The sequence below is a fragment of the Balaenoptera acutorostrata genome, chromosome 1 (assembly GCF_949987535.1).
Source record: "Balaenoptera acutorostrata chromosome 1, mBalAcu1.1, whole genome shotgun sequence".
NCBI classification, from domain to species: domain Eukaryota; kingdom Metazoa; phylum Chordata; class Mammalia; order Artiodactyla; family Balaenopteridae; genus Balaenoptera; species Balaenoptera acutorostrata.
In genome coordinates, this window is record NC_080064.1 from 18,953,762 (window position 1) to 18,978,206 (window position 24,445).

The following is a 24,445-nucleotide window of genomic DNA, read 5'->3' on the forward strand; positions in this document are numbered from 1 at the left end:
GCTTTTGACCTAGTAATTCATGTCCTTTGACTCAGTAATTCCTCTTCTAGAATCTATACAAGTGAATTTTTCAGAGATGCAAGCAAAGATTTATATATAAGGATGTTCATCCCAGTCTCATTTACTAGTGAAAAATTGGAAACTATTTCTGGGAACATGGAAATGATATATAGTTACATGATAGATAAACACTAACATAGGGTTTTGGAATGCTTTTTGGTGATGTGAGAAAATTTTTATGACGTCATATCATAGGAAAAAAACTCAGAATGTAAAATTATATGTAAGACTTCTCAATTCTGTTAAGACTGGTAGGAAATACATCAAAAAAATGTTAACAAGTGGTGTGTGAATTGGGAATGCTTTTAGCTCAAAGGATCGGAAAACCTGACTTATGGTGCCTTAAGCATAGAGGGATTTATTTTTCTCTCATAAGTTGTCTGGGGGTCTGAAGGCCTGGCATCAGCAGCTTGGTGATGTTGGGCTGGCATCTCTGCAATCTGCTTTTTATGGTCACAAGATGGCTGACCAGCTCCAGGCACCACGTCCACATTTGAGGCAGGAAGGAGGAAGGGGGGTAGTTTGGTGCCTGCAGTGTCTGTCCCTTCTACCGGGAACATGAACCTACCAAAGAGCCCCAGCAGATTTCTGTTTATGTCTCTTTGACCAGAACTGTGTCCTGTGGCTGCCCCCAGCTACAAGGGAGCCTGGGAAAGTGAATATTTTGCTTTCCAGTCTTGAGAGTGGAGGTGGCAATGGGGAAGGGGTGGGAATATCTGTTAGGCTAGTTAATAAACAGTGTCTTCCATTGTATTTATTTCTGGTTGGAGGGCTTATGGATATATTTTTTTAAAATTTTATTGAAGTATAGTTGACTTACAATGTTGTGTTAATTTCTGCTGTACAGCAAAGTGATTCAGTTATACATGTATATATTATTTTTCACGTTCTTTTCCATTATGGTTTATCACAGGATATTGAATATAGTTCCCTGTGCTATACAGCAGGACCTTGTTGTTTATCCATCCTATATATAATAGTTTCTGTCTGCTAATCCCAAAGTCCCAGTCCTTCCTTCCCCTCCCAGGCAACCACAAGTCTGTTCGGCTTATGGATATTTTTACTTTTCTTCTTGGTTCTTTTCTGTCTCGTCCATTTTTTCTACAGCAACCATTTATCATTTCTATCATTGGAAGAATACAACAGATGCTACTTTAAAAATCCCTTGTGAGGTTGTGGACTCCCGTCTCTGGAAGTGTCTGTACTGTCATCAGTCAAAAAAGTGCAGAAGGAACTGTTGAATTCTGTGGGAGCTGGATTAGCCCGTCTATCTTCCCCAGCAACTGAGACTACAGGGAATGGGTGGGTGGGGAAATCTGTCATTTATTTTGATCCTCTCAGGCACCACGCTAGTTACTCGGCAAGCATCCCCTCATTTAATTTTCACAGCAGCCCTCCTTTACAGACGAGACACAGAAACTTAAAATTACTTAATTAAGGCACACACATCAAGTAAAGCAAAGCTGGATCTCAGATTATAGCACCAAGCTTTAAATCTGTATATTCCTGCCACATAGTAAGCTCAGCAAACTTGTGCTGAATGAATGCAGAGTCAACGCATCAATAGGATGTATAATGTTTTTTTAAACTACAGCTATGACTTGATAATTACTTCTTGTAGAACATCTCTGTTACCATTAATTTTAATTAGTGTGATTGAAAAATAGCAGGCTGTGTACATTGCCTGCCAGAGAGGAACTCTGTGCTCACTCGCCTGTAACTAATGTCCTTGACTAATTGCTGGCTAAGTAACTCATATGACTCCAGATGAAAAGACGGCCAAGGGTTTGTCTCCCGTGGAGTCTTTAAATATTTTTATTATGAAAAAATTCCAAACATATACGAAAGTAGAGAGCATGGTACCCATATACCCACCACCCAGCTTCAAGAATCATCAATGTTTTGCTAACTTTTTCATTTACTTCTCTTTATTTCATTTATTTCTCTTCCTCTTACTTTTTTTTTTTTTTTTTTTAAAAACTGGAGTATTTTCAAGCAAACCCAAAGTCTCATTTCGCCAAGAACATTTCTATAATTGGAATGAAAAGGCTTTTGTGTGGCCCCGTGTTTCTCTTTCTTTAGATCTGTTACAGCACAGGAAGCGGTGATATAAAAGTCAGCCCAGGGACACAAGGGTTTCTGGGAGGCCCAGGAGAGGAGGGGCACATTCCTCACAGGCTGTGCAATTTGTTTTGCTCTCAACCCAGGGCACTTCTTGGCTGAAACTCCTCCCGCCTCAGAATTGAAACTTTTCTCAAATGCTGAAAATAAACTATCTGGCTTCTAGCTAGAGACATCTGGGAAGTGTTGCTTCTGAAACTATTTTTGGCATGAAAATGTCACCCCGAGCTGCTGGAAGTGATTTGGAAGTTTTGAGGTATTGAAAGCATCTGATGAGCAGTGCCTGAGGCCAAGTGGGTAGAGGTTAATTATTACACAGGCCAGGCATTTCCCATCAGGGTTCTTATTCCTCATGCGCTTCCTGTTTACGGCTCTCAATTCTTTAGGTCAAGGATGGCACTGGGGTTGGTATGTGAAAGGTGGCAGAACGGGTGTGGGGAGGGGGCCGCTGCTATGATCAAGGGGGAACACGCTGGCTGGCTGGCCTTCTTTCAGCCTGCACGCCCTGCCTGGCTTCCTGGAAGTCCAGCGTGCCCGGAGATCCACGGAGGGTTCCTGGAGAATGCCGGGACCATGTGTTCGCTGATGGGTTTCACCAGATAAGAGACAAAGTTTCTGACTTTCTGAGTCCCATGCAGGGTACCAGGGATCAGGCTGGACCAACTGAGATGCTTCCCAGGATGAGCCAGTAAAGAATAACACAAGGAGCAAGTGGGAACTGTAAAGATGGAAGAATCAGAGGGGTTCAGAAATTGGGATGCTGGAAGCGGCCCAGGCCAGGGGCAGGAATGGGGGCCATTGGGAACAGGCTGAGGAGAGGAGAATAAAGTCAAGGCCAGTGGTTCAGGCTGCAGAGTGTGAAAGACGTGGAGCTGCGGAGTCTGGCTTCGTTGGATGACGGTGTGTCACCGCTACCTACCCTGGGCTCAGGAAATATAGAATAGATGAAGATGGGAAAGACCCCTGGGGAGGTGGTTGATTCATAACTCTGAGCTGGTTTGGCTCACAACACTTCGGACACCAAATGCGTGGGTTATTTTAACACCAACAGCCAGTTCTCCAAATATCCAGACACCAACTGGGTGTCCTACAATTCAACTCAGTTTTGACACTAACCACCCAGAGGTAGAGTCAGACTCCACAAGGCTGTCACCTGCACTTCTGACCAACTGGCAATAAGTCGAGGGTTCCCATGACTCCCTCCTCAGAGTCGATAATTTGCTGGAATGGCTCACAAAACTCAGGGAAACATTTTACTTACGGTTTCTGGTTTATTATGAAGGATACAAATGGACAATCAGATGAAGAGGTCCACAGGGCAAGGAGCCGGGGAGTGTGGAGGGAGCTCCCACGCCCTCTCTAAGTGCACCACACTCCCAGCACCTTGATGTGTCCACAAACCCAGAAGCCCTCGGAATCCTGTCGCTTAGCAATTTTTAATGGAGCTTTCAGTACTTAGGCATGATTCATTAAATCATTGGCCATTGGTGATTAACTCAATCTCTAGTCTCCTCCCCTCTCCAGAGGGAAGTGGAGGTGGCTGGGGGCAGAAAGCTCCAACCCTCTAGTCCTGCCTTGGTCTTTCTGGTGACCAGTTCCCATCCTGAAGCTATCTAAGGGCCCCCAGTCACCAGCCGTCTTATTAGCATGCAGAAGATGCTCTTTTCACCCTGGAGATCCCAGGGGTTTTAGGAGCTGTGTGTCCCAAACCAAGAACAAAGTCCAGATATAAAATTTTAAAATTTTATCACAATATCCTTTAGCAAGGTCCTTTCTCCCACTTGAGTGGCACTTGGGGTTTACTTGGGATTAAGTGGGAGGAGCTAAGACAGAAAACAGCGAAAGGTCTCAGGGACCTCCATCCCCACTGCCCCACCCTGGACCTGCCCTGTCCACAGTCTTCCTAGGTAGGAGGTAGTGTCAGCTGAAAGGACCCTCAAAAATGACCTTTCAGACTTCTTGCTTTATAGATGGGAAATTGAGGCCCAGACAAAGGAAAAAAACAATGCCCAAGATCCCACAGTGAGTGCTTGGCTTCAAGCCTGGGTGTGTTTGCCTCCAAGACCTGCATAATCCTCCATACTCGTTCCCAGCCAGGGCACGGCAGGACACCTGGCCCCCTCGCCCCCCTCACTGAACACCTGACCTGACTGCACCTGTAGCTGCTGGGGGTATAAGTTACCCATCATGCCTTGATGCGCGTGTAGGTGGTAAATGTAGGAGTGATTCATTTTACCTTTAAATTCAGAAATCATTTCAGAAATCAGAGGTGGGTGTTATGTTTTGGTGTTGGGAGTACAGATGAGTTTTATTTTCTCCTTCAACATTTCAAGGTTTTCCAAAATTTTTACAACAAACATCTCTAACTTTATAAACCCCACCCCTCCCAATCTGATTTTAAAAAAGAAGGAAACTGGAGGGTGGTGAAATGCCCAGCTCCGTATTGAGGTCCAGCAAGCAAGGCCAACCAGCATCTGTCCCGCCAGGCAGAGGCCCTGAGCTGGAAGTCCGGAAGGTCATCCAACTCTCCAGCCTGGCATCCAAGGCCTCCCAGGCAGCATCACCCCCACGCCTCACCTTTGCTCTCAACCATCCCCTGCTCCTGAAATCTCTTCCCATGACCATCACCAAATCCAACTTCTTTTTTCAGGGCCCAACCACCAATTCTGCTAGTTCCATGAAGATGTTTTAAAGCTCACCTTCCCTAGTTGGGATGAACGCCTGTCTCCCTCCTCTGACCACCAGTGGAACTTTATGTGAACCTGTTTTATAATCCTGATCATCTGACTTGTCCTGGAGTCATTTGCACCCAGGTCTGACTCTCCTCCTGGGCTGAGGTGTCCTTGAGGGCGGGGCCTGCATATTATGTATCTTTGTGCTCCCGATGCCATCTGCAGCCTGGCACACGCTAGACTTCAAATGAATGTTCGTTGAACTTGAGTGAATTGAAAATACAGTATCCAAAAGGGGGTACTGTGATAAATCCGTTTACAAGGGGGGTGGGCGGTGCATCAACCTTGGCACTATTGTCATTTGGGGTTGAATTCTATGTGCTGTTGTGCTTAGTAGGCTGCTACCTACTAGACGCCAGCGGACATCCCCAGCTGTGACAACCCAAAATTTGGACACTGCCAAATGTCTCCTGGGGGACAAAACTGCCTCCTGTTGAGAATCACTGGTGTGTGGTTTCAAGGGTTTTCATAAACAATCCCTAGGAGTAGGAATTCCCATGTGATAGATGAGGAAGGCAAGGCTCATGGAGAGTTTAGAGCTGAAACAGTTTTGCACGTAGGTCTCCCATTCCAAGTCCAGTGCTGATCTCGTTATCCTGGAGGCCTCCCAGGACCCCAGCAAGGTCTCTGCTTCTCCACTTTGGTGTAGCTACTCCACTCCCATGTCCCGGGTTCCACAATGTCCAGTCCCCCCTGCCCCGCCTCCGTGGCTTGTGCCAGGCTGTGAGCCGCTGGTTGACCCTCCTAGTCCGTGCAGACTAGACCTCAGGCTGTGCCTGGATCCGACCGTCACACCTTCAGCACCTTGCCCTCCTCCCCGTGCTTGAACACGCTGATGGTGACCTGGCCCGTCTCGGAGCCATACTTGTTCTTGACGAAGACACCGTAGCGCCCGCTGTCCTCACTGTTGACCCTCTCGATGGTGATGGTGACCTCCGACCCCCTCACCTCCATGTGGTAGCGGTCAAGGAAGGTGATGGGCTGGTCGTTCTTCAGCCAAGAGATTTCAGGGAAAGGATCTCCTGAGATGACGCAGGTCAGGCACAGGGTCTGTTTGAAAGGACAGGAAGGGAACGCTCAGTCCACCCGCTTGGAATAACCCTTGGTATCACCTTCACACTCCCAGGGAGCTCCCAGTGCAAGCTGCTCCTTGTGGTAAGTTCATTATGTGTGTTTTATTGTGACCCATAAAGTAATAACAGTAAAGGGAGATGTTTTACTCTAACCCCACATCCTCCATTCTCAACGTTTCTATGGGAACACTTAACTAGTTAGACTGTCAGGCCGTTATTACTTTAGCAATTACCTGCCCCAGAATGGCCTGGACTTTGCTTTATTGCTTTTTATTGTATATTTCATTATGATTTTACCATGCAAATAAGGCTAGATTGCTTTAACATAAAGATTTAAGAATTGAGTTTGAAAATTCTCAACAGAGCAACTCTCACTGCAGAGGCACTCTAGTGTAATGGCCAGACACTCAGATTCTGGAGCTGGGCTGCCAGGCTGTGAATCTCAGCTCGGGTCCTTTAAGCTGTATGACCTCAGGTAAGTCCCTTAACCTTTCTGGGCCTCAGTTTCCTCAGCTATAAAGTATGACTAGTAATAACACACTATTTCATGTGGTTGCCTTGACGTTTAAATAATGGAATAGTGCCTGGCACAAAGTAAGCAACATGAAAACGTTAGCTATCAGTTTCTAGAACATTAGACTTGCGTAACTTCAGTCCTGAAAGGGCTTTTTAGGTATCATCTAGTCAAACTCCTGGGGAAACTGAAGTTCACACGGAGAAGTCCGTGACACCCAGGGCCACCTGGAGAGATGGGGTAGAACCGGGGTGAGCACAGGCCTGTCACCCCCACCATGGGCCTGACACCAGGCTCAGTGTCTTTCCTTTATACTACATGTGACCAGTGAGGTGTGGTCACTCGGCCAGACTCCGGCGCATCCAGCCCCTTCGGCTCTGGAATCCACGGTGCTTCGTTGCTTCGTGATCTTTGATGGATACAGGAGGGAACCCAGGGTGGGACTGCTGGCCGTGGGCTGGGGGACAGTCAGTACCTTATCTTCCATGATCGTGGCCACGTCCGGCAGGCCCCTCACCACTTTGGCACGATCTGGAAGGGAAAAACGAGACCCCCAGTGATGAATGTTTTCCTGCCAGCTGCTTCCCAGCAGCAGGTTCCACGCAGTTGAGGTTTATTTTTAAGCAATGCTTCTTTTTCTTATTTGCACCATTTTGGGTGGACATCCTTAAACTTGTATTACATTATTTCCTTGCCTTTATAAACAGAAGATAGGGGACATAATGTGTTTCTGTCATTGACTTGAGGTTATTATCGTGGCTGGTGGTACCTGGAGGTGACAGTGAGGTGCCCCTCCCCTGAGGACTGGGAGAGAAGGTGGTAAGATTGCTCTGACCCTAAACTGGCAAAATGCACATAACAGGTGTGACGAACCAGCTCAGGCAGTGAATAGGAAGGAAGCTTTCGGGACACTGATTCTGGTCAAGGGGGGGGGACCCGGTGGCCATGGCGGCTGGGCAGGAAGAGACTGTGGTTGTAAATCACTAAGCAGAAAGCCAACACGTCGCAATCGAGGCTGTGGGAACGGACCCTAGACCAGGATCAGGGATGTCCCAAGAGCCTAAAGTGGCTGGTGTCTGCGCAACGGATGTAGGGGAGAAGGAGCCTGAATCAGGGTTGAGGGGGGAGGGGAAGGATGGCCCCAGAGATGGACACTGTTGTGGGAGGATCGTTCACCAGGCCCATCATGGCGGGCCAAACAATCCACTTCTCTTGACTCTCAACTCGGCCAGCCCTGGCAACCACAGGTGGTGAGTTCAGGCCCCTCTGTTAGGGTCCTGGAGGGGGGTGTCCTGTGAAGAGACTCGGCATTCCAGGATGGGGGGGGGCGGGTGATTAGACGGAGGCGTGACGGGCTGAGTCGGGTCTCCAGGCTGCGCTCCTCCCACCAAGGTGGCCGCCCGCTGCAAGGGTTCCTCACTGCTCCTACACCCCAGATGGCCCCCTTCCAGATGGCAGTTGTGAACGGCCTGCACTTCCCGCCAAGCGGGGACACTCAGGGACAAGACGCCACATAGGGCTAATGCCCCCTCCTACCAATGGCCCCAAACGGTCAGTTTCCCTCCTCACTGTCAGGTTGAACGGGGCTGCTTTGCTCTGCTGCCAGGACGCTTCCCCTCATGGAAAGTCCTACACTGACCGGCTGGCTCACTGAGACCAGAAAGCCAGCCTCCTGGAACTGGGTAGAACTGGTTGCGGGGACCCGGAGAAGCTCCAGTGCATGGACCTGGTGGTCCCCCTGGGCAACTTAGAGGCTGTGTCCTGGATTAGATGAGGCCCTAGTGCCCCGACAGCCAGAACCAGCTTCAGCTTTAAAGCCATCTCGTCCCGGGCCTTGCTTGGAAAGATCAGCCCAGCCTCGGTCCCATCTGCCCCTGCCTTTGGAGTCCCACTGACATCGGCCATGTGCCTACTCGCCACCAGGCCCGCACCAGGCGCGTCCACATCCACGGTCTCAGGTATCCTCGGGCTCCTCATCCACCTGTCTTCACGCTGCCACCATCCGGGTCTCCCGGCAGCTCTGTGACAGCCCAGAGCCACACAGACCCCATGGGGAACTGGGATTCCAGCTACCTGCCAGGAGGCGTGAGCAGCTGGAAAGCCGCCCCAAACTCAGAAGTGGAAACAACAGAAATATGGCTGGACTTACTCTTCTCGATGATGGCCAAGGCTCTGAAAAATGGAAATGGGAAAAAGCTTTGGTGTTTCATTTGTTAAAGGACAGTCCTGCCCGGGTAGGGGGGAGGGGGTGACGGGGGAAAGGTGGAACTGTCCGGCCTCCCAGGAAGGGTCCTGTGCTCGTGCACCCCAGGGGCCTTGATCACACTGAGAAACGCCAAGGAAACTTACTTCAGTCTCTGGTGCTCAGCCAGGGCGTCCTCAAAAGCTACGAGAAGGAAAAGGGGAAAAGGTGCGTCAGGGCATCTACCCCCAATCTCCCCCGCTCCTGCAACCCACAGGTGTAGAGCTCAGTGCTGACTGTTCCTCCACTCTGTTCCAGCATTCTCTTGGGGCAGTGCTAGGATTGGGTGGGGAGATGGGAGCCCCCCCAAAAGACCATGGGGTTTTCTAAACAGGTTTCACTGAGGACAGACAGGCAGAGAGCTCACCTTGTCCCGAGAGATCAGCTGAGAGCTGCCGGGCTTCTTTCCCGGCCGCTATCTCTAGGGTGTATCTGCCCTTGTCTGAGTCTTTGGGGTCCAGGATGTGGAGCCAGATCTCATCCAGGGTGGTACCAGCCCTCACCCGATCACCACTCTCCAGGCGTTTCTCTCTGAACATGAGGGCAAAGAAATGGTTAACAGACCTCAGCCTGGGACAGGCTGTCTGTCTGCCCATCTACAGGCACCCCTGCCCCAAACTCCTCTCCCGGGGTTTTGTTCCCAGATGTGTGAGCTGAAAGTGGTGACCATCCATGAGATATCTGATAAATATCTATCCACTCATCCATTCATCATTCATTCATCAAACCCTGTGCCAGCGCTGAATCTATATTTGTGACATGTCCTGCAGGCTGGGACTTTGAGGAAATGGTGCTCCAGGGTCAGTGACCACCTCCCCCCACCCCACCAGTGGGAGCCACTTCCTCACTTCATCCTTTTCCTCATCTTAAAACCTCCCAGGATTTCTTCCCACAATCACTCTTACGTAATTCTTATAAACTATATAAACTCCTTTCCTTCTTTACTTAAATTTCATTCCTAAAGACACCTGGCCCGTGTCAGTGTTTTGTCACAGAAGTGACACCTCTGGGCTTAGTCACAGGGCTCAGAAACTCTCGAGGAGGAGCTTCACTGTTCTGAAATTCAGCTTGGCCTTGGTCTCACTCACATGACAAATCTGACTAAGTCCGTCTAGCCTTCTCCATAGAACGGGTGCAGTAATGTCTGCTCCACAAGGCTGAGGTTTGCAAGTAAGAAGCACTGGGAAAATCCTGCTCCCAAACTCTCTGGGGTCACTTAGCTCCTGGCTGAGTCTCTGATACCTGATACTGCCTTCAAGGCCTGGCCCTCAGTTAGTCGTCAGCCCCCCAGGTCCCTCTGCCTGCACCTCTCCCCTCAGCCTGGCTGCCTGAGTTTGCTAAGGCTGCAAAGACCCACAAGGGCACCATGACCCACTTGACCATCTGGTTCTCCATCGTTCCTGCATCCTTCTCTCCCCCAGTTCCCAGATGGTGCTCTAAGACAATGGTCCTTCTGTGGCCATGGATGTTCTGGGAAAGTGATCTTAGCACCAGGGTTCCCATCTTTCCTGGGGAGCCTCCCTTCTGTGCCTCCAACAGCTGTTCCCTGTCCCAGACTCCCTCCGTGGACAGCAGGACCGGTGAGAGACCCTGTCTCTGCCAAGCCCTTGGGACTGGGCTCTGAGGCGGGTGCTGGGCCCCCTCCAGCCTGGCTAGGGCTCCAGGGCAAGGCCAACCTACTTGTGGAACCAGCTGGTTTTCATGTAGTTCACGTTGTAGTACTTGACCCTGCTGAAGAGCCGGATCCCCTCCTCGGTGCCCTGGATTTTCAGTGGGGTCGCAGAGAGGGCTGGGGAGGCATGGGAGAAGGGTGAGTCTTCCCCAAGGCCCTTTGGGCAGCACATCTGGGGGGCAGCCGGCTCGCCCCTGCTCTGGGGTGTGGTGGGGAGAACAGTGTGGTGAAGAGGCAGGAGCGTCTCCCCCAGTCTTTGAGGCTGGAAACTAAACCCACCCCCGGCAGCCAAGGATGGCTAGAGGTCCCCCGGGGGTTATGCGGCATCACGGCAGTGCTGAGCAGAGGGGGGGCTTGCTTACCACCAATCCTGCCCAGCTCAGTGAAGACGGCATCCAGGGCTGGAGGGAGACAGAGGGAGTGGTCAGCGGATGTAGGGCTCCCCTAGGGATGCACCAGGTGGGGCCGTCCTTGGAAAAGGCTGGTGGACCTTATGAGCAGCTCTCAGAACACAGGCTTAGGGGTGGGGAGGGGATCCGGGGCACTGCGTGACTGATGGGGCAGGGGGGCAACACAGATGGAGGACGAATGGGCCGACGTGACAGTTTTCCTGCAGGCTGAGACGACCAGCCTGGTGAGGAGCCTGGGGCCCGCTGGGGGGGGCAGAGCGGAGAACTCAGGCTCCGGGTCTTGAAGCCTGGGCTCGCTGTGGGATAGTGCAGTGAACATGGGCACCAGCGTCACACAGACCAGGCCCTGCCACTGACCAGCTGTGCAGCCGTGGGCAGGTCACTTAACTCCCCTGGGCCTCAGTTGCCCCAAGTGAGGATCCCAGACAGTTTCCCCACAGGTCACACTGCATCTCTTGGTTCAGTGTGAGGCCCTCCTGGTCCGTCTCTGATGTCGCCGGCTCCCACCTTCACCTGTGAGGTCCAGGATGGTGTCGTCCTCCCCTCGCTCATCCGAAACCTCTGCTCTGTAAATGCCCTTGTCCTCTTTGGAAAGCTGGAAAGAAGGATGTGAGAAGGCGGTGTCGGCATGAGTTCCAGAAGGAGCGATGGACAGCAAATCAGGAGGCCTGGGCTCTAGGCCTGCCCCTAACTCTCCTCCCTGGGCCTCAGTTTACCCCCATGCGATGGGTGATCTCTGAGGCTCTTTCCAGCTCCAGAGCCCTTTGATCCCAAGCCCAGGGCTTGTCTGGGCCTGGAGGTGGGGCGAGAGGGGGAATTGAGGGCAGAAACAGACGCCCTGCATGTGATTCTCAGGCAGCTGCTCTGAGCAGAGCAAAGCGAGCCCTCGTAGCAGAGCTGGGCCGAGCAGGGCGCACCCTCCACCAGCGCTGCCCTGCTTCCCAGGGGCCCTGGATAGAGGGACCTCTCTGCATCTCTCAGAAGGAAGTGTGCTTTCTTTTGCTTAGGACAAGGGGGTCCTTACTGGCACATGCTTGTCAACCCCAAGTGAAGCCTGGGTCAACACTCAGCAAAACAAGAACTTGGGTCATGCTTTGAAAGCAAGGTCAGAAGTCAGCTGTGCCCTCTCATTACACAGCGTCTCCTCCAGGGGCTGCGGGGGCAGGGGCGTGATATCTGCCTCCCTGTCCCCTCAAAGGGCCCCTCTCACCCCAACCATCTCTACATAGTGTGCTTTGAGGCAGGATTCAAGGCAGAAGCATCTCTTAACTGGAGCATCAAAGGGCTGAAAACCCCAACAGTCTTCTCCCATGTCCCCTGCCCCCTCCCTCAGTGAAGCCTCCAAAGTCCCAGCCAAATTCCGATGAGAGTGATTGCAGAAACTTCCGGCCCCACTCTCAAGCTTTGTATCTTGGTATTTAAACCCTCTGAGCCTCAGTTTACCCATCTGTAAAATGGTGGCATAATCCTTGCCCTGGCTACGTACTATAGTTGCTGTGAGGATCAAGGGAGATAACTCTTCGGAAGCCAGAAAGTTCTGCACCAATAGGCTGGATGATTATGACAAGACTCAGCAGCTATTAAGCACCTACTTGATGCCAAGCCCTGTGTGAGGAGTTTGCACTGTGATGACAAAGGCCAACTTGCCATCGTCTTGGCCAGGATTTGGGAGAGGACCCTGAAATCATTATTTCCTTCCTAGTCCGCAAACCTGCGTCTGCCGCAGTCCTCCTTGGCACATGGTGAGGCCACAGAAATCAGGGGCAAGGCAGAAAAACATTGAATATTTAAGGATAAGCCTTGCATTTCTACTTTAACCAGGTCACACTCCTCCGAGGGCCACGGGGAGGTCGTGGGTGGGAGAAGCGAGCTCCAGGCCCTGTTTTCCTCTGCCCAGACCTGCCTCACACGGAGACTGTCTTCCTGTCCTGAATCTCAGGCTGCTGGGGCAGGAAGGAATCTCTGAGAGAGCATCCCTCTGACCCGCTCGTGTAACAGATGAAAACTGAGGTCAGAGAGGCACAGTGACGAGCCCAAGGCCATGCAGTCAGTGGCAGGGCCAGGACTGGAATCCAACTAAAAGGAAAAATCGGTATTACTGAGCCTGTCTTTATTTAAAGTTTTGGTATTGTTTTCCCTCATGGTCTTTTTTTTTTGGCGTGAATTTTGATTCTTGAAAATATTGCATGAAATATTATTTATCTTGAGTACTGAGCCTTTCAGTGCTTCCTTAAAGTTTGTGCGTGAGGTCAGTGCCTCACTTGCCTCACCCTGGTCCTGACTCCCTGCCCAGTGCTCCTGGCACTGCCTGGAGGCTGTGAGCCCTGAAGTCAGAGCTGCACTTACCTCTTCGATGCAGAGAAGCCCTGCTCCAGTCTGCGGGTCGTACTGACCATCTGGGAACTCTTTCTTCTGGAAGAACCACTGGAAGCGGGTTTCTTTCTTGGTGTTGGCCACCTGAGGAAGGTGGGGAGTGAGGAGACTCCTTCAGGCTTTCTCTTTCATGTGAAGACCCAGTTCATCAGAACCTTTTTTTTTTTACAAACATGACTCCCCCCCCTCACCCCCAGGCTAAATCTCAGCCAACCCCTTCCTCACACCATATGTCTCCTCTGATGGTTTCTGGACTCTGGACTTTTGCTAATGCTATTCCCTCTGCTTCTTGATCCCTTTCCTACCCTACTTTTTCTTGTAAATGCCTGTGTCACCTCCTCCAGGAAGCCTTCTTTTATGTACCCCAGAGTGTGCCCCATCATGAGTAATCAATTTCCTGCATGTCTCCATCACAGCAGGAGCTACACTGTTTTCCCCACGATCTTGCTTTGGACTGTGGGATCTTACAGGCCTAAGGAGACCACTTCTTCATCCTTGTATGCCCAGTGCTTGCAGAGTGTGTAACACAGAGTAGGTACTTAGGTTTGCTGAATGCACAGGCTTCTGGGAGTGCGCCCTCCCCTCCCCTGCCCTCCCCCAGTTATCTAAAAGGCTTGCAGGGTGCTGAGAAAGAACACCCGCTTTGGAGTCAGGCACATCCGGTTAAAACCTGGGCTCTAGACTCTGCCTGTTACCATGTAGTCTTGAGCTAGTTCCCCACTTAGTTTTTCATCCTAAAGTGGGGATTGTAACACCTCTCTCACAGATGATTGTGAGGCAGATGAAATAAAATAATGCTCTGAAGTGCTGAGAACAGTGTCTGGCAGGGCTACTAACAGACACAGGGACTACCGCTCAACATACAGAGCCCTCACTTGCTCCCAGACCCCTGACCCCCAGAACCCCTCCCAGAGCAGCTGGGAGATCTAGCTCAAGGCTGACTCAGCGCACACTAATTCACACTAACTCTGCTCCCTGGGCTTTTGTTTTCCAGTTAAATGCAAAATCCCTGGGGCTACTTCCTCTGCTTGGATCACACCAGCACAGGGTGTGGAGTTGCAGGGAGTGGGGCAAAAGACAGCCACAGGGCTTGGGGACAACCACAGGTCTTGCCCCACGGGGCCTGGGGGGAGGGCTGGAGGCGGGGGCGGGGCTTTGCCTTGCACGTCAGCAGCACTTGGCAGTCCTCGGTGACCTTCCACTGCAAAGGCTCCTCGAAATGCGGACCTATGAGGGCAAAACAGCACGCCCAGCGGTCAGAGCGCCGGGCTCGGCCCGGGCGCCACCTGGTGGCGAGACAGGGGAAGGCAGCTGGGGAGGGGCACCTAATGACTACTGGCCCCTCGGATTCTGGGAATTCGCCCCCACGAGGGAGGGGACTGGGGTGAGGCATCTGGGAGGCATGTAGGGTGCAAAGTTTAAGGCGCTCACTCTCGGGGTTGGGCAAGTGCTGTTTCGTTGTGGCACGGGGACAGCACTGGATCAGATGGCAGTGGCCCTCCCTCGGGGGGTCCAGCAGGGCGGAGGGATCTATTAATCCACTTGCCCAGCGGTTCCCCGGCGCTGTCTGCTGGCCTGCTGGCCTGCTGGCCGAGGTGTTTGAACTTCGCCCCAGCAGTTCTTACCCTGCTTTCTCTTCCAGTCTCTTCTCTTAGCACCTGCCTCCCTTAGAAGTTTGTCGAACTCTGTGGACACAGAGGGGGGAACGGTCGTGAACCAGGAGGAGCGCAGGTCCAGAGGAGGGCGTCAGGATGGATAGAGACGCCCAGGCTGAGAGCTGAGGCCGGGTGCATGGGGCAGGGCGGGGGTCAGGGCACAGCTGACCGTCATCCACCAGAGCCAGGGTGATCTGGTTCTTGGCTTTTCCGTCTTGGAGCTGAGCAGTATACGACCCTTTGTCGTCCTCAGTCAAGTTTTGGATGATGACTTCCACCAGGCCCTTCTCTCGGACAAAATTGATTTTGCGGTTCTGGGGAGAACAAAACCCGAAAGTCTTTCTGCCCTCTTCCAATCCCAGGGAATTTGTGCTGTGGGGTGCAGATCGGGGCGTGGTTGGACTTGGGGGTAATATATGCAGAGTTAGAAGCCTTCAGAGACTGGGGAGGGGGCCCTAGGTACCCCTCTCCTGTGTATAGACTGGACTTTTCCCACACCCGGCCCCTGAGAACACCCTGGGGCCTGGCAGACACTGGAAAGAGTCTTGCGTGCTTGTATCAGTTGCAATTAATAATAATCCCCAATCTCCTACTGCACCATGTTTTTTGGTTATTTTCTACTTCTTTTGCAATTTAATATAAAAAAAATCCCCCATAAAACTATAAAGGATAATATAAAAAAGCCTGTGTACCTGCTACCCAGAATTAGCACGTATTTACATTTTGTCACACTCTAACAGTTTTCAAACGTTTTATTTTCCACATTTAGGGTGTATGTATGATTTGAGAGAATCGTCTAGTTTGATTTTTCTATAGCGGCACCTGCTAGTATCAGTGCTGTGTACCAAGAGTCCAGACTTTGTTACCCTGCCTCTACCATGAGCCAAGGTCATGCTTAATCTCTATGCAGAACTTTCAAATCTATTTTTTTTCCAGTTGCTCCTCCTGTTCCTGGGGCAACCAACCCCATTGTACCGATGTAGAAACTGAGGCACAGAGAGGTGAAGAGACCTGCCCAAGGGCACACAACCCACAGGAGATGAATATGTCTTCTGACATCTAGCCCTGAGCTCTTTCTCCTCTGTCAGAACCAGCTCCCCTCTTTATAACACATATTTTTTGATGGCCATCTGGAGATGAAATTCACAAATAAGATCTTCTCATGAGTACAAGAAGAACAGGAAAATGAATGAAAGAGCATAGCTAATGTGGCGAATAGAATAAAAACTCTCTATTCAGTGTATATTAACACTGCAGAAAAAAATTATTTGTCTTTCTGAGAGTTAGGGTCTAGGCTTGGATAATTATAAGCGTGAATGTAGGTTTTTCATCTTACAAATGTTTGACAGGACAGTGAAAAATTGTGGGAGGCATGGGAAGTTCTTTGTGGGAGTGTTCCTTGTGTTGGCAAGTGTCTAGCATCCCTGCCACCCGCACCCCAGGTACTAAAATCCAGGTGTCCCCGCCCCCCACCCTATCACTGTGACAGCCAAAGCTGGTGGCTGTTTCTGAAATGTCTGCTAGGGGAAGGTGCAGCCAGTGGAGACCACTGCCTGTGAGGCCACCTCCTGGGCCAGGAACCTCACTTAGGGATTCTGAGCCCCCAATTACCGGTGAGCTGAAGATTTCCTGCTCGTTGAAGATTAGATGCAGCTCAGCGGCTGGAGACAACTTTTCTACTTCCAGCCAAAGCCGCACCTCTCCTTGCTCGAGGATGTCAACGTTCCAGCCGGAGATCAGCTTGATCACTGGGTGGCAGAGGACAGGAAAGGGTGGGCAGGGAACCCTTCTCCCCTCCCCACTCCCGACAGCCCCACCTTGAGCACACTGTGGGCATTTAATGTGCAAAATGTTTCAGAGTCTGACGCAGACACGACTGGGGTGAGGGGCTGGGGAGGGTTTCCCACATTCAGTCCCCCTAGATTGAATTCATCTCAGGGAATTCATCCTCTTCCCACAGCTTTGAGGTCGTGCTTCTCACCCTGGCTGGACACTGGATCCCCAAGGACTATCAAAAACACCAGTGTCTGGTTCCAGACCCAGAGGTTCTAATTTGCTTGGGGTGTGGCCTGGGCATTGGGATTTTGAAAAGCTCTGGGGGTGATTCCAATATGCACCCAAGTTTGTGACCCCTGCCCCAGGGACTGCAAAAGCTACTCCTGGCCAATGGAGGGCAGCAGGGGTTTAGATGATCCATAATCCAAGAAGAAGAAGAAACCAGCCACTCTGCCCTCCCTTGCATCCCATGTGCTCTCTGCTGGCCGCTCTGTTCCCTTCATGGACTGAGGACTCCCTGGGTCTCTGACCTTCCAGCCCCAAGACGTCCCCATCCTTTGCCCGCTGCCCCCAGCTAGTTTCTGGCTCTTGGCTGACTCAGCCCTGCTCAGAACACCCCAGTGGGCCTGGTAGGACTGCCCAAGGCTGGTGGCTTGGACCGCTTACCTGGGTTTCTAATCTCATGGCTCAACTTCTTCAGCTTGTTCAGCTCTGGGACAGGGAGAAGCAAGGAAGAAACCAAAGAGAATGACATATCCAGGCCAGTGGGGTCTGTGGAAGCCGTCCTAGCGTCCACACTGGGTGAAAGTCCTGAGAGACTCAGCTTGGGGTCACTTGGCTACTGAGGGGTTGATGACGACCACTGTGGGCCTTGGCTCTGGGGCACTGAGGGGGCTGCGGGGGCTGCCGCAGGCTACCCTGAGGTTGCTTATTCTCCTGTCCTTCAAGACCTGATCAAATGCCACCTCCCCAGAGAAGCACCTACTGTGTGCCAGGCTCTGCATGATCTCAGCAGTCCTCACACCATGCTGTGGGGTGAGCATTACTGTCTGCCTCCTGAGGCCCCTTGTTACCCCACTGAGCCACACTGTCCTAATCTGAGGGTCTGTTCTCCCCACTGAGCCATACTGTCCTTGTATCTGAGGGTCTGCTCTCCCCACTGAGCATTTCAGTCTACCTGTGTCTAGGGCAGGTTGGCAGAGTGCTGTCTCACTGCTAACTGCTTCTTTGTGTTAGGTTTGTCTCTTATGCTAAGCTGAGCTCTGGACCTGCATGGTATCTGGCACATAGTATGTGCTCAATAAATACATGTTGCATGAATGAATTGGCAGGGGCAGGGCTCATATCTCATTTCCTCTTATAAGCTCCAGAGTCCTTAGCATGATGAGTCTGGACACATGGCAAGCATCCAGTCCAAAAACAAAAAGCAAACCCCATTACTTTTGTGGATGGCTTTAGTTTGCATGGAATCATCTAAGTATATCTGCATAACAACATTGTTTCACTTAGAACAGCAGGGATTATAATCCCCCTTTACAGATGAGGAAACTGAGGCCCAGAGAGGTGTCATGACTTATCCAAGGTCAAGCAGCCAGGAAATTGTGGAAGTGGAATTGCAATCTGGACCTGCCTGGCTTCTGCTTCTTAACAAAATCAAAGGGCCTCCAGTGCAATCATCAGGGAGGACAATGGGCTGTCCCAGTTGCTATGGAGACAGCAGAGGGTGAGTCTCATAGATGACCGCTGAGGCCCGGCATCCCCTCTCTGGTTTACCACAGTCCCCACTGCTCCCTTTTGCCATCCTCATTCCTCAGACCGACTGCCATTTGCAGTTCATCATTCTACTTATGCTGTTGTTTTTCTTAGGCTATGGAAGGAAGTGAAATAATTCAGTGGTACCTTTGCTTTTTATCAAAAGTAGATAAAGAAAAGAGAGAGACAAGAAGAGCGTGAACTCCATCAGCCAGGGGTTTCTGCCTGTTGAGTTCACTTATGTAATTCAGTGCCTAGGACAGTCTCTGGCATACGGTCGGTGCTCAGCAGATACTTATTCACTGGCTGACTGACTGAATGGGTGGGTGAGGGCCTACTTCCCTGGAAATCTCTGCTTTACTCATTTTTACTGCTTCTTGCTGGCCTCTGGGGTATTTGTGTTTGGGACTCCGTGTCTGGGTCGTCTCTCTGGGGAGGTGGCAGTGGAACAGGGGGCATCACCTTCCTCCGTCAGCGTGTGGCTTGCTGAGATTTCTTCGTCAGCATCGGTGACCACCACCGAGTAGGTGCCCAAATCCTTGAGGCCAGGTTCTTTCAGGATGATCTTGGACCTGCAGAGACAGGAGGGCAGAGGCTCTGAGAGGGGCCGTGTGCCCTGGAGGCCTGGGAGCTGGGGAGTCTCGGTCGGCTTTGCAAGCCCTGCACCCCAGCCCAGACCCCGGCCAAGCCAGTAAGCAGGGGTGGCAGCCTCCTTACACCTCTTTGGGGTCCCCTGCCCAGGGCACGTCTGGCCTGCCACCTTCAATGGTCCTCACTAGCCAGGCTCTCTCGAACAGTCTTCATACTGGCCACATCCCCCAGGCCTGCCTCTCTCCACAGGGCTCAAGTCATCAGCTTTGTCTCCTGCTGGACAGGGCCAAGGCCAGAGCTGCTGGGGGTGGAGGAGGGAGACCTGGGGGCACTTGACATCCTAACCCTTCTTTTACTGATGAGGAAGCTGAGCCCAGAGAACTTGCAAGACCAAGTCACTGGCTCTCAGGCTAGAAACCAAGTCCTGAGCGTCTCCTTGGAGGCGCCCGCCTAGAGGCACACACATTCCTTACAGCAAAAGGATCTCCAAATGAATGACACCGTTTCAGCCTCTCCAGTGCGCTCTCCCTCACTTCTCCCCGAGGTGGCAGTCAGCATCCTTCATGAGAGACCAAGCAGTCCTCTCAAGCTCGCTATCTGGGGGTCCTGCCGGATGGTCTCACCCACGAGCTTCTGCCCACCCATCCGACAACGTCTGGGACCTGTGGACGAGTCGGGCTGCCCCCTCCCCTCACTTACTTGTTAACTTCCTCCTCGACCTTGACCCTCTGTGTGTCCGGCGGGCCCTTGTAGTCCTTGGACCACTGAAACTCCGAGGAGTCGGGGGCCTCGGGGGCTTCGAAAGCCATGTAGATAAAGCCCTCATCATCCACGCCGACCTCGATCTCACGAGCATCTGAGGGCAGGGTCCAACGGAGGGCACCAGGCATTTAGGAACAATAAACCGGGTCAGGTCCCTCCCCTGCTTAACCCCTCCAGTGGCTGCCCATTGCTCTTGAATAGAATAATAAACCCCATACTCCTTGCTGTGGCCTCCAAGGCCTCGTATAATCAAGCTCCTTCTCAGCTCAAATGTCACCTCCTCAGACTACTGAGGCTACAGTAAAGCCCACCCCACCCCATCACCCTGTTTCACTTCCTTTATAGCACTTATCACTGACATTTTCATCATTTACGTGTTTACTGTCCATTCGTCCTGCCCCTCCCCCCACCAGCGCAGGGACCTTGCTTTCTCATCACTGCCATGTCCCCAGTGCAGCGTGGGTGTCACCAAATACTTGCTGAATGAATGAATAATTAAAAGAATGGAAAAAGAACACACTTTATAGTGAGGAGAGCTGAGTGATTCCATCGTATACTAGTTGTGTGACCTAGTCATTTAACTTCTCTGAGCTACAATAAAATCAGTTCTAAAGTGGGGACAGTGACGACTCCCTCAGGGGCTCACTGGGAGGGCCAGACAGTGTAAGGACCCAGTGCAGCATCTGGCGTGTGTGGTAGGAGCGGACCTCGGGAGCCTTGACTGCAAGGCAGACAAAGCCACACGGCATATCTGAAATAAAGTTGGCTATTCTTTTAAATATCCACGAAGAGCTGTATGAGTTTAAGAATGTGGCATATAAAGAATGGAAGACCCATCACATGGAAGGAAACCATATGTTCATATCTTGGGATCCCACAGAAATAAACGAGAGTGTGGACGGGAGAGAAACAGGCAGGAAGGAATGAGGGGCAGGAAGGTGTGGCGGGGTGAGGGCCCAGCAGGTTCTGTCCTCCTGCTGCAGACCAGCGCCCTCCCGCTGCCCCTACCTGGCTTGTCCTCCAGGAGTACGGGGTCGGTGGGCATGGACGGCTGCCCTGGGCCCGCTGAATTCACAGCCTGTACATGGAATACGTAGGTCTTCCCCGGCTGTAAGTCAGAAATCTGGGGGAAGGGAGGGGGCAAGAGTGAGCACCGAGGATGGCAAAGACCCACCCTTCCTGCAGCCCTGGCCACGGGCTGCAGGGGACCCCCAGGAGGGCCAGGCTGCCCTGGGGGTGGGGGGCAGGCTAGGGGCACATTGCTCTCCTGAGTTCCAGCTTCAGGTGAGCCTCTCCCCTGAGATTACCTCCCACGCTCGTGATGCCTGGAACTCCACCTGCTCGGAGCTTAACTCATCATCAGCCTCTCAACAAGAAAACCCTTTCTCTTCCTGCGCCCCCTGCCTCTCCTCCATCTGTCACCCTAGAAAGAAGCTTGGGGATCATCATCTTTGACATCTTTTTCTTGAGCGCTACACATCTAATCACCGAAGTTCCCATTTTATTTCCCTAACGTTTCTTGAATGTGACCTCTCTGTGTCCCAGCCACGCCTTTGACTGCAGCTTTATTTCTCCTCTCCTGGACTAGTCCAACCGTTTCCTAAATGGTGCCTCTGCCTCTAGACCCTTCTTCCCGGTCTATCTTTCCCTCTGCCGATGTTTCCAAGATGCCAGTCTGAGTACACTTAACTCTTTCAGTGGCCTTCGGGGTAAAGTTCAGATTTCGAGGCTTGGTACCTAAAGCTTTCCTCATCCGTCCATCCTCAGCCTTCTGTCCTCTTCTCTTCGCCCCCTTCACTCCCTGACTCCTCAGAGTCCCCCATGCATCACGTCGCTTCACGCCTCCCTGCCTTTGCCCATGCTGAGCCCTCTGCCTGGAACGCCCTCCCCTTCTCTTGGTCTAGCAACAAGAGCTCACCCTTGGCCACTCAGCTTGGACAGATGGGACGAGGCCAGGAGAGGTCTCTTACCTTCCTCCTTGGGAGCTCCCAGAATCCCTCGGACCCTCCTTGATTGTACGACACACAGTATTGTAATTGCCTGTTCCCTAAGGACTGTTACTGCAGCTTTTTACATCTACGATCTAGTTCCAGATCTGGCACTAAGTAGGGGTCCAGAAGTGTCGAGTGAATGACTGAGTGAATGCCGGCCAACCATCCACATGCAGAAACAGTGCCAAGTCACCGAGGCTCCCCGACCCTGGGCCAGCCTGCCTGGGGAGCAGAGGGGCCATCCATCTTGCGTGGCTCTCTCGGGCCAGCTGTCCAGCACTGGCCGACTCTACGGCAGGGACCCGGGCCCCATGGGGGCGGAAACTGCACAATCTCAGAGCCTTCCACGGGCTGACACTTGCCCTTCTTCATTTGGTCTTAGATAGCCTTAATGTTATTGTTTCAAAAGGAAATATTTTTATTTTTTTCTGATTATGAAAGAAATTCATGTTTGTTGGAGGAAATATTAAAGCAATAGAAAAGAATATAAAATGAAGGGGTAAGGCTCTCCTGGCAGCCCCATTCCCAGAGATGCCCAGAACTGACAATTTTGTAACAATCCATTTAGACTTGCAAATGCACTGTAAACCATGCGGAAGCGTGACATGTGGCATATTCTGCTTGTTAGTATCTTCTTTCCACATTGTTTCGGGCCTCTCAAGCCTGCTTTCTTTCCTCTTGGTGCTAACAGAGTGCTAACGAGTGGTTTTGAAACCCACACACCCTCCTGCCTGCTGGTGAAAGATGCCTCAGGAAAATGAGCTGGAGAAAATACTCCCTCTCTCCCTAGAGCTGCAGAAGATAAAATCTAATACACATCACAGAACTTTCCTTACAAACTTTCCTTAAACAAAGAAGGCCTGTGAGACATGCTGGCTTCAGAGATGGATTCTGTGAAGTCTGCGGTCCTGATGGATTGTCTGTTAATAATTTGTGTCTGCTAAGAATGCTTCAGCAGACACCTTTGTTTTCTGACATGACAAATATGTGAGTCGTGTTTGTTATGCCAGGAGAGCATTGTTTGCGCTTTCCCTTCTACACGAGTGCAAGTGAAAACAACCACCACAGGTGAATAAAACCAATGATTCTGCTAGATTTCTTATTTATCCAAAGAGTTTAGAGTTTGCTTCTCATTTCAATTAAGAAACACATATATGCCTCTATGTTCATTAATATACAATATGATATACATGTTCTAAATGTTATCTAACATATAAATATCCTGCTCTGTATTGTGCTTTTTTTTTCTTAGCCACATATGGTGGATATGTTTCTATGTCACAACATACACGTAGCTCTACCTCACTCTTTTTTTTTAATTTTTAAATTTTTATTTTTTATTTTTTATTTTTTTAGCTCTACCTCATTCTTTATATTATTGCCACTCCTTCAGCTACCGTAGCCTTTACACTCACTGACACTGAGTCCACATTAAGGATACACTGTGATTTATTTAAGCAAGCCCCCTACTGATGGACATTTGTTTCCAAATTTTGCCTTTATAAACAACACTACAACGAGCATCACTGTCCTTAGGTTTTTGCACACTTGACTAATTATTTCTCTACAGTTCAATCCTAGAAGCAGAATTCCTAGCTCAAGGGATGTGCATATCCAATGCTAATCTACCTTGCTGATTATAAGTGAGGTTTTAGGGAGGAGTCTGAACAGAATGGAGCGGGTTAAGACCAACCGCCGGCCAGACCTACTACCGACTCGCTGCGTGACCCTGGCTAAGCCACTCCCCCTCCTGGTCCTCTGCTGCCATGAAGTGAGGGCAGTGATCTCTGAGGGTCATTCCAGCTTTGATGTTCTGTAGTCCTGCCATATCCTGTGGCAGGGAAGGCTTAGGGCGGGTCAGAGGATGAAGGGGCAGGGACTCACCCTCAGGTGGGTGTCAGAAATGGGGTCTGGAGTGACCGGCTTCCACTGCTCAGAGCCTTCCTCCTGGACACTGATGCAGTAGCCTGTGACCGGTCCGGCCCCTTGGTACAGTGGGGGCTCCCACATCAGCATCAGGGAGGTGGCCCGCACTTCAAACACCCGCACGCCATACGGGGGTCCTGTGGGAAGACGGGGTAGAGAAGGAGATGGATAGCCAAATGGCCAGCCAGCCAGTCAGGCAGTGGGCGGGTGGCGAGTCAGCAAGCTTGTCAATCTTTCAGTCCCAGCCAGGCCTGGAAGTGCCTGCTCTGGACATGGTGGGGACCTGGCCGGCCTTGGCTTCATGGCAAAGTTTGGTCTGTGTCTGCAATAGAGTTAACTCTTCAAAGCGTGCTCAGTATCACTTCCTCTGGGAAACATCCTTGACCCTCCCCATCCCTGTCCCAGACAGCATTAATCTTTCTAATCTCTTTGCCATTTCAGTGTTTAACATAGAAGCTCAGGGTGTGGACTCCAGAGTCAGATCACCGGGGTTCATGTCCCAGCGAACACCCTTTTTCAGGCTATGGGGACTCTGGGCAAGTTATTTAGCCTCTATGTTCCTGTCTCCTCATCGGTAAAATGGGGATAATAATAGTTCTTATAAAATAGTGCTGTCGTGAGCATTAATGACATAATTTATGGAAAGTGTCAATACATAGTAAGCACCCAACAAATATCAGTTGTTTGTAACTGTCGTTGTCTAAAGCATCACGCGTAGTGATGATCTGCCATTCAGGTAAAGGTTTTGTGCGGAAAACAGAGCTGAGCTGAACAGAATGATGGAAGATCGTCATC

At 51.2% G+C, this 24,445-nt stretch overlaps 1 protein-coding gene across 4 annotated transcripts in view; it reads right to left on the reverse strand.

Moving 5' to 3' along the window:
- Positions 1–4,457: 4,457 nt before the first annotated feature.
- MYOM3 (myomesin 3) overlaps positions 4,458–24,445 on the reverse strand; it is a 46,714-nt gene continuing 26,726 nt past the window's right edge. For 3 of the 4 annotated variants that reach the window (XM_007175127.2, XM_007175129.3, XM_007175130.3), the window contains 18 exons: positions 23,609–23,787; positions 20,742–20,856; positions 19,671–19,827; positions 18,843–18,952; positions 17,295–17,339; positions 16,464–16,600; positions 15,022–15,166; positions 14,823–14,882; positions 14,357–14,424; positions 13,171–13,281; positions 11,332–11,419; positions 10,777–10,815; positions 10,423–10,531; positions 9,110–9,273; positions 8,850–8,886; positions 8,650–8,672; positions 6,976–7,031; positions 4,458–5,963 (listed from right to left, as the gene is read on the reverse strand). In XM_007175127.2, the coding sequence (XP_007175189.2) occupies positions 5,703–5,963; positions 6,976–7,031; positions 8,650–8,672; positions 8,850–8,886; positions 9,110–9,273; positions 10,423–10,531; positions 10,777–10,815; positions 11,332–11,419; positions 13,171–13,281; positions 14,357–14,424; positions 14,823–14,882; positions 15,022–15,166; positions 16,464–16,600; positions 17,295–17,339; positions 18,843–18,952; positions 19,671–19,827; positions 20,742–20,856; positions 23,609–23,787 (1,904 nt within the window). In that variant the 3' untranslated portion in view covers positions 4,458–5,702. The remainder of the gene's footprint in view (positions 5,964–6,975; positions 7,032–8,649; positions 8,673–8,849; positions 8,887–9,109; positions 9,274–10,422; positions 10,532–10,776; positions 10,816–11,331; positions 11,420–13,170; positions 13,282–14,356; positions 14,425–14,822; positions 14,883–15,021; positions 15,167–16,463; positions 16,601–17,294; positions 17,340–18,842; positions 18,953–19,670; positions 19,828–20,741; positions 20,857–23,608; positions 23,788–24,445) is intronic. The other variant, XM_007175128.2, reaches the window with a different exon arrangement.